Source organism: Atractosteus spatula, chromosome 18, assembly GCF_055471065.1.
Source record: "Atractosteus spatula isolate fAtrSpa1 chromosome 18, fAtrSpa1.hap1, whole genome shotgun sequence".
NCBI lineage: Eukaryota > Metazoa > Chordata > Actinopteri > Semionotiformes > Lepisosteidae > Atractosteus > Atractosteus spatula.
The window spans coordinates 8,231,576-8,246,253 of record NC_142723.1 but is presented as its reverse complement, the minus strand read 5'-3'; the positions used below and the strand labels follow the sequence as shown (position 1 = coordinate 8,246,253).

The following is a 14,678-nucleotide window of genomic DNA, read 5'->3' as shown; positions in this document are numbered from 1 at the left end:
AAAAGCCATGTCTTTCAGAGATTGCAGGAAAAAGAGGAATTGCAAGAAATATGTTTTTTAGTAATGCATTCTGAATCTTATTCATGGCTTTTTTGTGACATTCTGGCAAAGGAGATGAAACTGCCTAGGCTAAAGGATGCTACATGACATTACCTGTCAACACAGAAGACTAATGAGTTGAGTCAAACAGATCCCTTGTGGATAGGATCAAATTATTGGTTTCTCTGCTCCCCCTTTAAGAAAGACAGGAGAAAAGCCCCCCCCCCCTTACAGAAAACCAGCTATTGAATTCAAGGCCATTAATAGAAGGTAGAAAAATTCAGCCTGTCACTTTTGTTTGGAGCACTTCTCATTTTCTTTGGGGACTTTCTTTTTAACAATCAGACAACTTCTAATTATTCTTCGCACCTTAGATACCCCTGTCTGCATTCAAACACTTGTCGCTCTTATCTGTTTCCACACAGCAGCGTAGCTGAGCACCTCTTCCACAGTGTGAGGTCCTAAATGCAGGCGTGATAATTCTATTAATAACACTCCTGGCAGATATGAGCTGTTTTATCAGTATCTTGGTAATGTTCAACAATCCTCCCAAGTGCATCTGTTTGTCGTGTTCTGTTTACGCTGTGCATTTCCTCCGCCAGTCATGGAGCTGTGGTGATTTTATCAAAGGCTTAAATACAAGAAATAACTTTACAGACAAATTTAATAGCTTGGCATCAGTAATCTCTGAATGAGTTCTCACAGAAACAACAATTTTTCCGATCAGATAATGTGGCGTGAGGTTATTCCTGTAATGCATCATGAATCTTATTACTTACTCGATTGATTCCTGTTAAAGTCTGGTTTTTCGTTACCTTACTTGGGATTCTGACACATCACTATATGTCTTAGAGCTGCTGTACTGTATTTTATGATTAATGCTATTTTAAGAGGGAAGTGTGTTTGCTTGTGAACACCAAGATAAATGCAATCATAAATTGCATTGTATGTTATATATGTATGGAAAAAAAAAGTTGTGCAATAGTATTTCTTTGACAAGGTGTGTATTAACATGTCTGTAACATACTATATTTTTCTCAAATATTTTTTTTTTCTGTTGTGCAAAATGTGTGTCAATTCTGATTTGCAATGTACTTCCGGATGGCCCTGGAACTGCGTATTCGATTGATCTGGTCTAGGAACATTGTATAAATAGCATTACTGATTGAGATGTTATTGCTTGATTACAAAGAAAATCTGCCCAAGCAATTTGTGACTGAGAAGTAGGCCTACAGTGCTGTTAATCAACTAAAATAACATTTAATAATTTTATGGAGACCCCTTTGTAGATATGGTCTTGAATTTAATTGAAGTGGCTGCTTTTATTCCTAGTTATTGGAGGAGATTTTTGACAAGTTTGTTTTTTACTCAGATATAGCCTCCTTTTTTGTCTCCTGGAAATGTACTCAAAAGTGCTAAACATTCTGTAAGTCTCCTAGTGACCAGCTATTAGGCATCAGTGAAACTAAAACTGATATTTTGCTTAATTATCGAACATAATCTTTTAAACTACAGAGCAGAATAAAGTTCAGGTAAACTATGCACAAAATATGGAAATGCATACTAGAACAAAATTTTCAGGGGATTCTTAACTTGGTTTTTGTCCCACACCCTCCAAAGGTTTCCTTCATTTTTATTTTGTAACGTTTGTGATCCTGTTGGAGTTTTAGTTACCACTATGATCTGTTTATTTCCACATATTCTCCATGACAAATGAATCTTTCAGCTTTTTTAAAAAGTTGAAAAGCCTCATGAATTCGATTCAGTTACCTCCTTTATACATTTCCTCAAAGACGACATCAAAGAGTTGATTCATATTCTTTGGCACCTAATTTTATTCCTGCATTAATTTTCTTAAGATCTCACTATTTTACTTCTCATTGATTCCCTATGACACAAATGGAACTGATTCTGATACTGACTTTTCAATTTCTTGCCTAACGTTGAACAGGTGTATTGCTTGAGGTCTTTCACTTGCCTTCCTTTTAAGTTACCTACTCCCATTTAAAAATCTAATTTTTAAAAATATAATTTAAAGAAGTGGGCAAAAATGTAGAATATTAATTAAATGCATAGGCACATAACCAGAAGTAGCATATGAGTCATAAAACCAAACATCCCTTAAACCACCTTCAGAATACTGTATGTGGTTAGCTCTGTTCCAGATCAAGTTCCATTGATCTCCTAGTAAACATGTAGATTTTTTCTTCTTTCAGTCTCCAATATAACCCTGCAGCCAAGTAATCTATCAATTATTTAATGTGCCTGCTGTTCACATAGATTTTCTGTATCCCTTGAGAAACAGACACATTTAAAAGGTCTTTGGTTAATGAAAGAGGTTAAAAAACATGGGGTTTATCTGAACACAATGGAGTGTGGCAAGCTGTTTTAACAATTTACGTTCACAAGGGACTGTGAAGGGGATTTCTTTCTTTTTAATTTGAAGTGTTTAAAACAATCTCAATAGTTCCATGACATGAGTCATGTTTATCCTTTTGACATCTTTGATTTAATACTACACTGTGGTACGGAGGATCTGTCCCAGAATCTGATTTGTAACTTATCTTTGAGAAAAACTGGATATTATACAGTAACATACAGAAGTTCAGTAGAACAGTCACATTAGGAATGACTTAGTGGGTTTTTCCTTAAAAGCAAGTGCTACATGTCTGGTTTAAAGTTACACTTTTTTCCATAGTAGTGATACTGTATTTTAATGTAAAACAGAAAATAAACCATTTTTTTCTCACACAAGATATTGATCAAATGTTCCCCAAACTTGATTGAAATTGGCATTATTTCCAGAAACAGTATGTTTTTCCCTGATGATGTAATTAATCCCTACTTAAAGTTAGGGAAATTTTAAAAGCCTGGATTGTGATCACAAAGTCTCAAGTCTCTTTTTTTTCCCATATGGAAAATAGTACTATCTTATGGAGTTTTAATTATTTTAAATTTTCAGAACCCGCCACTAATTAAAAAAAAAAATAATTCAAGCTTTGTTCTGGATCATTTTAAAGTGTATTTTTCCACCTTCAGTTTGTGGTTAAAAGTGTAAGCAGTCTAAAAAGTGTAATGTGATATAGTGTACAGAATTAAATCCATTCAGCAAAATGGTTCAGATTGGTGTTTTATCTAGTATCTTGGCTTTATACAAAGAAGATATTTTTATATTATTCATACAGTATATGTTTAAACAAAGATTTTTCTTTGTTTTTACATGATGTGCTTTTTCTAAGCTTTTTCTCTCAAGCATATTTAGTGGCTATGGAAAATTCCATGATGGAAATAACTATACTTTTTAAAACCAATACTACTAAAGTAATAAACATTTCAATACTGTATGTATAGTCTGTGTCTCCTTTCAAGCTGTTTTGGAGGTCATTAGTAAGATAAATAACTTGAAAAGATCCAAGTGTGAGTTTTTGAGTGACCTATTTACATGTAGTCATAGTCATATTTCTGTGATCAAAAGTTGGGGGGTGCCCCTAAAATAGAGTTACATGGTGTTTGTCGACTGTTGATCAATAAAGTGAAGCTTTATAATGCAGCCTTTTATTAACTGGAATGCTTTACTAACTGGCATTTAAACCATAAACCAATACAAAATCATCCTTTACTATTCATACAAATTTCTAGTTTAATCCAGCTTGCGTTCTCTGTTGCTGTCATCTTTTGGCGCATTCAGTTACCACAAACAGAAGCCAGTGTATACATACAGATGCAGCCATTCAAAACAAGCGGGGTATGCTGCGGTACAACACGGTGGCAGGTCGCAGTATACCGCAATATACCATATGCAAATTAGATTGTTTACAAGAGCTAATAAAGTTATTAGTTAGAGCTAATAAAGCTTAACCTCTCCTGTACAGCATTTGAGCGGTCACCAAAAATCATTTGGTTTTGAATCCCTATCAGTGCTGAGGGACAATCTTTATTCAATTAAGAATTTAAGTTGTATACTCTTTAGAATTTTAAATTTAAACTGTGTATAACAGCATGTTTATCATTATACATTAAAAAGTTGGTATAGCTTATGAAAGCAAGATTGCTCAGTTGGACAAAAGTACACAAGCTACCACCTTTATCATAAATATTTTAATTATGCAGAAATATTTTATGCATCAAAGTCTTTACCAAAGATATTACTAATAGTATTAATAATGAACGACCTTGGAAAAGCTGTAAACTCAAAGTATTACCCTGGTCCACATTCTTTGTAACCGTCTTTGTAAATGAAAATACTTTATTTTTTCATTGACAAAAAGTAACACCACAGTATTTTGTTGATCCGATCACGCATTCGTTTCTAATCATACAAAGTAAGTCTTGAGAATCTCCGATTCACCATGCCTTTCACATGCTCATAAAAAATATTAATTTAGGAACATAAACATATTACTATATGTAAACTGTACTGTATATGGCTGGTCTTGGTAGTTTAAAGAAAAAATACACACCAGTATTCCATTTCTCCCTAAACATTTTAAGCATTAAAATCTTACATGTGGTTATTTTGGAAAGGTTTTTACATGCTCCTTCTGACCATATTACTGTAAGTTTATATACTTCGTGAAGATTGATCATTTTAACCTTTTCTGCGAATATCCTCGTTATCGGAGTAAACAAAAGCATACTTTTAGAATTTGATTAATAGGGAATATAATATGGAATCGCATATCTAAAGAAATTAATAACGATATAATTATATTCAGGTACTGTTGCACAAACAATAGTATGTGTGTATGGCTGTTTTCACTGCTCATCATGTGACTGTGTCAGTGGCATGATGGCTTAAGTGACTGACTCATAAGCATGAGGTCGGGTGTTCAAATCCAGCTATCGCCATGAGTTTTCTTTTAACAAACATTTCTTTGAAAAACTAAAGTAGCAAATATTATGGACACTACTGTATATTGACATTTTTATATTTCTAAATATCACAACAAGTTCGAAGCTAAGTCATTTATTAATAACAACTAATAATTTCAAACTGCTACTGATATTATTACTGACTAAATATTATCGACACTATATTGAATTTGTTGGTTTTTCTAAATATCACAAAACAAAGTGAGTTAAGTGATTACCATTTTCCATGAATACTTGCGCTCGTTATCGCAGTAAAAGAAACTCATACTTTTCAGAATCTAAATATTTAAGCAATAAGGCACTCGAGGCCGTGCTACTGTATATCGTGGATATAGTCACAGTTAAAAGGTGTTGTTAGGCCTGACACGATGCAGAGGGCCAGCAACCCTCTGTAAATGCTGTTACACTTAATTCATTGTTTTAAATACATCTAATTAAGAAAGTTAGGTGTTAGCATAAACTATTAGTAATCAATAATGTTAAATTTAGCACTGTATTAAATTGTGCTAATAATAAATTCCATTCTACTCTGAGAATGTAGGGGGGAGGAAAAATGCTCGTGGTCTTTTCACTGATAAACTTGTGTTAACAAAAACTACAGTATGCTTAAGAGTTGTTAAACTGGTTTTTATTTATTTTTTCAGCCTGCTAGAGCACCACAATTCACACTCAACCACATCACAGATCACAGATCAGTCCCAGTGTGTGAGATCTTGCTGTTTGATGCGTTATGCTCCTATTCTTTTTATGCTCAGCTACTAAAATTTCCCTTTAGTGGTAAAATTCCATATAAATATTCAATACAAAGCGGATTAAAATGTGCACAGTAAAGAGATTAAATGATTAAATCTTTTCACTACCGACCAATGCACCACGAGTGCCCCTGTCGATCATTTTGGCCAGTCAATCACGTACCGCGGTACGGTGCGGTGGTTTGTGGGTAGATGCGTGTGGTACAGGTTTGTACCGCGAACTTTGAATGGCTGCATCTGTATAGCATATACTGTATGTAGTGTAGACATAGTGAATCATCTTTATTCTAGATTTATCTTGACATATTTACACCTTCTGACATTCTACATACAGCCTCAGTCTTGCTTTGCTATCCTGCAATGTACAGTATCTCTGTTATTACATGTGTGATGTCCGGAATCCTTTCCGCTGTGTTTGCAGAGTCACGCTTTTAGTCGTTGCTGATAAGTATTCTAGTGCTTTAAAAAGCAAGCCAACTCTAAGGATGAAGACATGTGAAGTTCTGTGTCACATAATTTTTGCTGTGCTCTTTATTATTAAAGAACTGTACTGCACAATAATATGTGTTTTGTAATAGTGTAATTTTGTATTATTGCAGTACTATATTAATAATGATAATAACAGTTGTAAGTGCAGACATACCAATAAGTGCATTCCATCTTGCTTAGATTTTGGCTTATATAAGGTTGTGCAGAATGTTAGTATTATTGATAATGTGAAAGCATCCTTACTCTTGACTAACCAGCATATTTGGCTCTTCAGCACTCCTAATTCCCCATGGATGCAGAATAGTAAAGCTTTTACTGTATATGCTATTGGTTCATTAGGCTGTTTTTATCCTTCCTTGGACAGACTCAGACGCTCCAGCTGACCCTGTGGCACCTGTTATTGTAATTCCACCTCGAAACACCACCGTGGTGGCGGGGATCAGCGAAGCGACGCTGGAGTGTGTGGCAAATGCAAGGTCAGCCCCTCTGGGGTCTCCCTCTTAAACACGAACACTCCTAGTAGTATTGAACATCAAAGCAATTTACTGTGTTTAATCGTGTCTTCCAACTGAGAAATTTTCTGAGCAAAACTGTTGCATATTGAGGAGCATGGTAAGGCTTTGTAATGTAAAAACTGTTGGGACTGAAAGGGAGCAACCACTGTGAGTTAAATGAAAATTATGAAAGAGTGAAGTAGGGATTACTTTAAAAAAATAAAGGCAGTAATACAGAAGTTACAGTTCAAGAAAATTCATGTCTCATTTTTTTTATCCATAAGAGTGTTTAATAAAATCTGATAATCTTGTACATAAGTGACGTGTTTTCAGCCTTTTTGAGAATTCCCTTCTCATTTTTTCTTGATGAAAAGGAAAACATACTGGATGTAGTAACTGCACCAATTTCGGCAAATAGTTCAACTGGATTGAATTTTAAAGGAGAGACGCAGCGTCATTTTTTGCAAGGTCTCATTACGGTCTCTTTCCATCCATTTATAGGAGAAATTGCTTAGCAAAAGACAGCCTGATCTAATGCATAAGATTGTTTGAAAAACAAGAACCTAGTGTCAACCTATCTTGTGTAACCTATTGAAATCCTTTTTGATATTGATTAATATTGTTTCAGCTTCCAAAATCCAAGTCAGCTCCATGGAAACTATGTATCAATTTTTCAAAGCTTTTATTTAAAATGCAGATTCATGGACCTTGGTTTGCTCTGCAGTCTCTGAAATCTCACTGTCTCCTGTTCCATATTTCCCCGCAGACCTGTAGAAAAGCTGAGCATTTCTTGGAAGCGCAATGGCATGACATTAACTGGAGGTACTGGAACCTTTGGGAGAAGACTGACCATCATCAATCCCACGTCAGCAGACGTGGGCCTGTACGTGTGTGAGGCCACTCTTTTAGACAGCAGTGTGAAGACAGTGGAGTCAAAGGCGTTTCTCTCCATCATAGGTAAACCTGTAGTTACAGTCTGGATTTGCCATTATACATGTTTTTTTTCCTTCTTTTTTCTTTCAAAGATATTTGTTTGGCCTTTGCATAACCTTGACCTTCACAGTAACTTGCACCTCTTTGTCATTTGGTTGATAATGAAATCATTAGTAGTGACATTTTTGGTATGGCCATGGAGTACACCAAAGGGGGAGCTGTTTGGTTTCTTCTGAAGCTGGGTAGGGTATGGTTAACGAGCATGGAAAAATTTGTTCAATGGTTTCCATTTCTTCATGAACAGAGTGCCCAATGATTTAAATAGCATTGCCTAACACTGAAAAAAAATGATACTAATAAAATTGTCATTTTGTGAGAAGTGTTTTGCAAAGGTGTTATTTTCCTTGATGACATTAAACATAGAATGAATCGGGCTAGTTTTAATCGCCAGCCCTTCTGGTTTTTGTTCTTGTCTTTTAAAAACTTTTTCAGACCTCAGGCATTTGTTGTCTTGTATTTTGGGTTCAGATGAGTTTAAAAGGAACCTAAAGTTTAAGGCTTTAGGCATATCAGCTATTCTTTTTTCAACATGGCACAGTTTTAGTTAAATAAATGTAGCTTTGTGTATGCAAACAACAATTGCCTGCAGTTTGTTTGTTTCTACAGGATTTTTCTGCTTGCAGAAAGTAATTTATTTTCCAAGGTCCTGTATTCAACCTTTACTCTGATCAGTGAACCTTTCTATTTGTAGGATCGTGTATTAAGTTTGGAACAACAGACTTTATTTCTTCCTAAATTCTAAAATCAAATCCAACTTACAGTGTCATTGAGCTGTGTATACAATGCCTTTGAAATGTATTAATTTTCTTATAATAATATCTCATTTTGTTGAAATATAAATGATGTAGACAGTTTTCAAGTCTTTTGACTGGGCTTCTCAAGGACATCATGTCTCATGAGGACTTAAATGAGATAATCTGTACAAGAGAACCAGCAGTGAGATAACAGCCAGGTAACAGTCCTGTCTATTGGGCTTTATTATCTTGACACGCCCATGATAGAATAACAGTTGTCCTTTATATAGTCCTGGCAGATTAATGTACAGAACTAAACAGCATGTTGAATATTTATGTCATGTTCTCTCTATTCATTATAAAGCCAGCGTTCATTTATAGACCAAGCTCATAGTTGTGCCCAGTGTGATAAGAGAGGAAAAGTCACTTATGTATATTAGCATCAGAGAAACCTATCATTCTTTTTATGCAGAAATGTTTTTAGAAAAATAAAGTTAACAGATTTTGAATAATGATTAAATGTTTTTGAGATTTTTATTAATCATTCATGACTGACGGCGATACAATCAAGTGACTTTGACTATTGCAAGAGCACTAAATAGCCTCATCAGTAAAAGAGTTGAGTGGGCACAGGTGATGGGATAATTTCACCTGTTGAATATCAAGATGGAGAATTTCAGGTAAGAAAAACAGAAAGGAAACAGTGTTCCCGTTTATCAGGCGAATGATGCATTAATGCCTGTGTATGTTGGAGTCTGAAATATGTTGCCATTTGTGTCATGTTCGCTTCTGTAATGGTCAACGTTTTGTGTTGAACACCCTGATGGATATCAACGAGTGTGGTGTACTAATTGATGTGCTCAAGAGTCCACGTACTACTCATGTAACAACAGCTTCTCTAGGAGATGAGAATGTGACATTTGTAGCATGCATGCCTTATTGTAGACTTCAGACCCCATTGAACATCTGGATGTTTATTTCTTTCCTGTTAATAACTTTTTACATTTGTATCTGTTAGAAATGCTAGCCTCTTTTTGATGCCCATTATACTGTGTAAGGAGGATCACAATGTGAAAAAAAACAATTATATTGCACTTTCTTTGCTTGAAGTGACACACAATATTAAGATGATTTTTCAGCAATTCTTATAAGTTGTCTGAATGTAAATCTATATTCTATATAAACTGTATTCTTTATGAAATGTACTGGAAACAATCCATTTACAAAAACAAATACACAGTGTCAACTAGATTAAAACAAGGCTACTATTTAATATGAAGAGAAAGAATTATAAAAAAACTTAGGATAGTCAATTGCTTACACAACACTAACTCTACCTTCAATAATAAATTAGAAACCTAAAGCATACCAAGGTAAAGTCTGAAGAGTCCTGCTTTGGGAGAACATTTTACAAATTAGTTATCTGCTGTTCTAAGGTTTTAGAAAGTTTTACATGTTTACAGCATGCTATTCAAGGGCCAATGGGGTGTGGGGCTAACTCTTTGTCATTTATTTTCAGTGGTTCAGAAGATTTACAAACTGAATGCGATGGTCTAATGAAATGCAAACCAGTATTTTCAGTATTTTCAAACCAGTCAAAACAGACAGCTTGTGATACTTAACCTGATTAAAAAGCTGTATATTCTTCACTTTCTGTTTGCTTTTGACAGAGTCACCCTACTTCACTGCAGAACCTGAGAGAAAAATTATGGGAGAAGTGGAGAAAACTATCAATATTCAGTGTCAAGCTCAGGGTAAGTGGTTTCCTAACCTTTAATCTTGCTTAATACTTTGCTCCAGTGACATGTTGTCAGGAGGCGTTAGATTTTTGAGTGTGGCTGTATTGTGTAAAAAAAAGAAGGGAGGACCTCCTCCTTGAAGACTCTACAAAACGCTGAAATTGTTGTTGGATATTGTGTTGTGTGAGATGCCTTCAACAGATGTGCCTGCACTCAAGATAACTATAAGGGTGAAAAGGGTTGCAAAGTATAATGTAATTATTATACATTATATTGTAAATGAAAAAAATATATAAATTGCTTATGTTGTATGTTCAGTTCAAATTTTCAGTTTATTTTTTTAAATACTTTACCATGTGATGATTTTATATGAAGAGTGGCAGATGATTTTATATGAAGAGTGACAGAAATGTGTCAGAGTTATAAAGTTTGGTGGAATACATGGATTTAGGCAGGGTGTTGGTGATGCCACACTCCTGCCACTTCTTAATAGTCATCTTGACCGTGCCCACAGGTGTTATTTTTTTATACCCATTCCCTGGTCTGTACATTTCCACAGCGTTGTCCCAAAGCTGTTCTTTTGAATACTCCTTGGTGCTATTAGCTTTGAAATGCACTACCCAGCAGAGAAAAACTGTAGGGACTGTTGAATTTATCCTGAAATCATGTGAATCACTAGAGTTTAACACAGGTGGAGGCCAATTAACTTGGTGTGAGTTTGAAGGTGATTAGTTACACCTGAGCTAATTTAGGACTGCTGTTACAAAAGGGGGAGGGGGGCACTTATCCAACCCAGCTATTTCAGTTTTATTTTTTTATTAATATCCTAAACACATCTAATTTTTTTCCACTTAGAAGCTGTGGAGTAGAAAACAGTATGTGGATAAATACAAAAATTAATTGAATGCATTTTTTATTTCCAGACTATAAGGCAAAAAGATTAACATTTTGAAAGGGGGTGTAGACTTTCAATAGGCACTGTATATTATACATCAGCTTTGTATATTCACATTTTAAGAACAATATACTGTATTTGTTTAATTTTTAATCGAACATTGAAACTAATTAAATTTCAAAGGCTTAGAATCTCAAAAGATTGAGTTTGTGTTTGCTTTCTATTTAGCATCCCTTGATATTTGTTATGTAGTTCTTGTGTACATAATGTGAGATGAACACATTTAAATAAAAATTGCTGTTCTCTTCTTGCGATACATGTCAGATCTCTGTGCTGAATTTCTGTCACATTACTTCTAGATAGCATGAAAACCTTTTACTGTTCTCCAAGACAGGGAGATTCATACAATAGTGCAGGAGTGGCTCTCCAGAGGTTCCTGAGTTCATGTTCTACATTCATAAAAATGAATGACAAATCTTTCTCCAAAATGTCAAGACAAAAATGTCAATGGACTGTGTTAATAGTCTTTGATAAGAAAACCTATTGCATACATAAAGCACAGACTTTATTTTAAGTCTGTAATTATAAGTTCCATTAGATATCCATTCTATCTCAAGAAAAGAATATTGTACATCATATCTGAAAGCTCACTGACCAGTATTGCCCTTCTTATGAATGCTTTAGCATTGCTAACTTAATAGCAGAACTGCACATTTAAAAGATAGACATTAACTGCAGCTCAGAGTCATATCAAAGCTTTCTTGAAAAGAATAAATTCTCAACTAGATAGAGGTGAATTTCAGTTTAATAGAAACACTGTCTTTAGAGTCTCTTAGATTATCACTTTTTTGTCCTATTTAAATGAAATTTAATTAATAAGACTTGAAACATAATGATAATCACTGAATAATAAACTGTCAATTTCAATATTAATCAATCCTTTTAATGTGTGCAGTGAAATGAGGTTCCTCAGGGCTTTGTTTGAGGGCCAATGTACTGTGCAGTCCATACAGTAAACAGGAAGACTAATCTCCTTCTGTACTGTACATACCCACACGTGTTTCTTATGTTTAAAAATATGAAATCATATTTTATAGCTGTAACAAACCAGCTTAATTATTATAGCATTATGTAACACCAAATATGAATCAAATTATGGTGTTTTGAAATACATTTTTACATTATATTTGGGTTGAAAATGGAAAAAGACATGTTTTGTGGTAATAATTAGAGTTTTTAATGGATTCGCTAATTTTATTCAAAGGACACATTAATATGACCGTAAAGACTATGTAATTGAATTTAGCTAATTTAATTAATTAGAAATAATTTATCTATTATAGGCTCTAGGTGGTGTTTGTATTCTGTTTTTTTTTCTTACCTGTCATTTTTGAGCTGAAAGCAATGTCATTAGTATTTTTCTCTGTACTGTAATAACAAAGCTTAAATATTCTAGATGAAAAAGTTTCAATGTTCTAAAAAAATGCTTCATTAAAAAAATCTGAAAAACCTACTCCCCACCTCGCAACCTTCACTCTTAAAATTCTGGTCTCCTTACTGTTCCCCAAGCCCGTCTTTGTTCTATGGGTGACAGGGCCTTCTCCTGTTATGCCCCCGAGCTCTGGAACTCTCTCAGTCACCTTCTCTAAACTCCTTCAAATCCAGACTCAAAACCTTCTTCTTTGAAGAGTCTGTACTTAACTGGTTCCATTCTTTACATCTCTGCTCTATACTTAGTACCACCATCCACGGTCTCCTCTGTATATTGTAATTTTGTTTTATCTTGTGTATTCTTTTTATTTATTGTTGTTGTCATTCTGTAAAGCTCTTTGAGAAGCCACCTTTAAAGAGGCTATATAATAATTGCTTACACTTATATAGTGCTTTTCTGGACACTCCACTCAAAGTGCTTTACATGTAATGGGGACTCCCCTCCACAACCACCAATGTGCAACATCCACCTGGATGATGCGACGGCAGCCATAGTGCACCAGAACACTCACCAGTGGGGAGGAGAGCAGAGTAATGAAACCAATTCATAGATGGGGATTATAAGGAGGCCATGATTGGTAAGGGCCAATGGGAAATTTGGTCAGGACACCAGGGTTACACCCCTTCTCTTTTCAAGAGACACCCTGGGATTTTTAATGACCTCAGAGTATGAGACTTCAGTTTTATGTCTCATCCAAAGGACAGCGCCTGTTTACAGTATAGTGTCCCCTTCACTATACAGGGGAATTAAGACCCACATGGACTACAGGGTGAGCACCCCCTGCTGGCCCCACTAACACGTCTTCCAGCAGCATCCTTAGTTTTTCCCAGGAGGTCTCTCAACCAGGTTCTAACCAGGCTTACACCTGCTGAGCTTCAGTGTGGGGCTAGTTGTGAGCTGCAGGGTGATATGGCTGCTGGGTGATAAAATATATATATATAAAATAAAGTTTATTATTATTACTTAACACTCAGATAAGATTTGACAAATATCAATGATTAATGAAAAAAATTGTGAAGTTACCACTAATAAATAAATACATACACCCATAGCCAGCAAAGAAGTATGCTACACAAAAACGCAGTGAATCTCCTCATATGCATTTGTCAGTATTTTGCTTTGTTGAATAAATAAGGTAAGGACATTCTGTCAATTAGATAGGATTGTAGAATTTCTTAGCTGATTTTCTCTTGGAACCATGATACAAACTTTAGGAGCTGATTTCTATTTTGAAACTTCACTACTGTGATAACAGATTTAATTGGAATTCTTCCCCTTAGTTCTCTCACCTGGCCTTTTCAAAACTTTATAGGATGTTATGTGTATTTTTTTGGTCTAATGGTACAGTTCTGGTAGAATCTGACTCTTTTACCACCTTGTTGTCTGATTTTCTTAGATCTCAGTCATATGTAAAGCTGGGCCTGGTCAGTGCTGGGATGGGAGACCTCTAACAATAACCAGTTTGCTGCTGCAAGTGGTGTTGGTGAACCCATAGGTAGCAGTCTTCCCTCTGGACCACAATTTCTTAAACAGTGGCACAGAGCAGTGACCAGAGGCTTTATGCTGTGGGAGGTTCTGCTCTTAAGATGAGACATGAAATGGAGGTCCTGACTTCTTAGTCATTAAGGATCCCATGGCACTGTTCATAAGAGAAGGGGTGTTAACCATGATGTCTCGATGACTAAATTAAATTCTGCGCTTATACGGTCTGGCCTCCTTCAATTCAATTGGTGAAGCAGTTTTTCACCTCTTTGCCTGGTGCTGTACTTCAGTAATAGATGAAGAGGGTCCCCTCCTATGCTTTGAAATAAAAAGTACTATACAAATGTGAGAAATAAATTAAACACATTTAAACAACTTTGTTTTTGCAACATTTATTTTTATTATTATTATGAGTAAGATGGAAATGACGGTTGTTTGTTGCTGGTTGATTGAACATGCATTTTAAAGTTATATTCATCTACAGTAATAAGAAAATTGTCAATGGTTAGTGCTTCATCAGCTCAGGGGTTTTTGTGTTTAAATGTGTTTTTGCTTTCAAAATGCCACGAGTGTTCTAAATATGGATGTTATGCTTTGAGTTTGTATAGAAGAGTCAAATTTCCTGCCATTATTTGTGTCTTTTGAAAAAGGAAATTTAACAGACATTTCAAGGGGTAAAGATTCTTCAGCTGAACAC

General features: G+C 35.1%; 1 protein-coding gene across 1 annotated transcript in view; it reads left to right on the top strand.

Moving 5' to 3' along the window:
• The window catches only part of sdk1a (sidekick cell adhesion molecule 1a), a 454,720-nt gene that overhangs the window by 319,211 nt on the left and 120,831 nt on the right, over window positions 1-14,678 (top strand). The window contains exons 7-9 of the mRNA XM_088936948.1: window positions 6,517-6,628; window positions 7,413-7,603; window positions 10,044-10,127. Coding sequence (XP_088793074.1) covers window positions 6,517-6,628; window positions 7,413-7,603; window positions 10,044-10,127 — 387 coding nt within the window. The remainder of the gene's footprint in view (window positions 1-6,516; window positions 6,629-7,412; window positions 7,604-10,043; window positions 10,128-14,678) is intronic.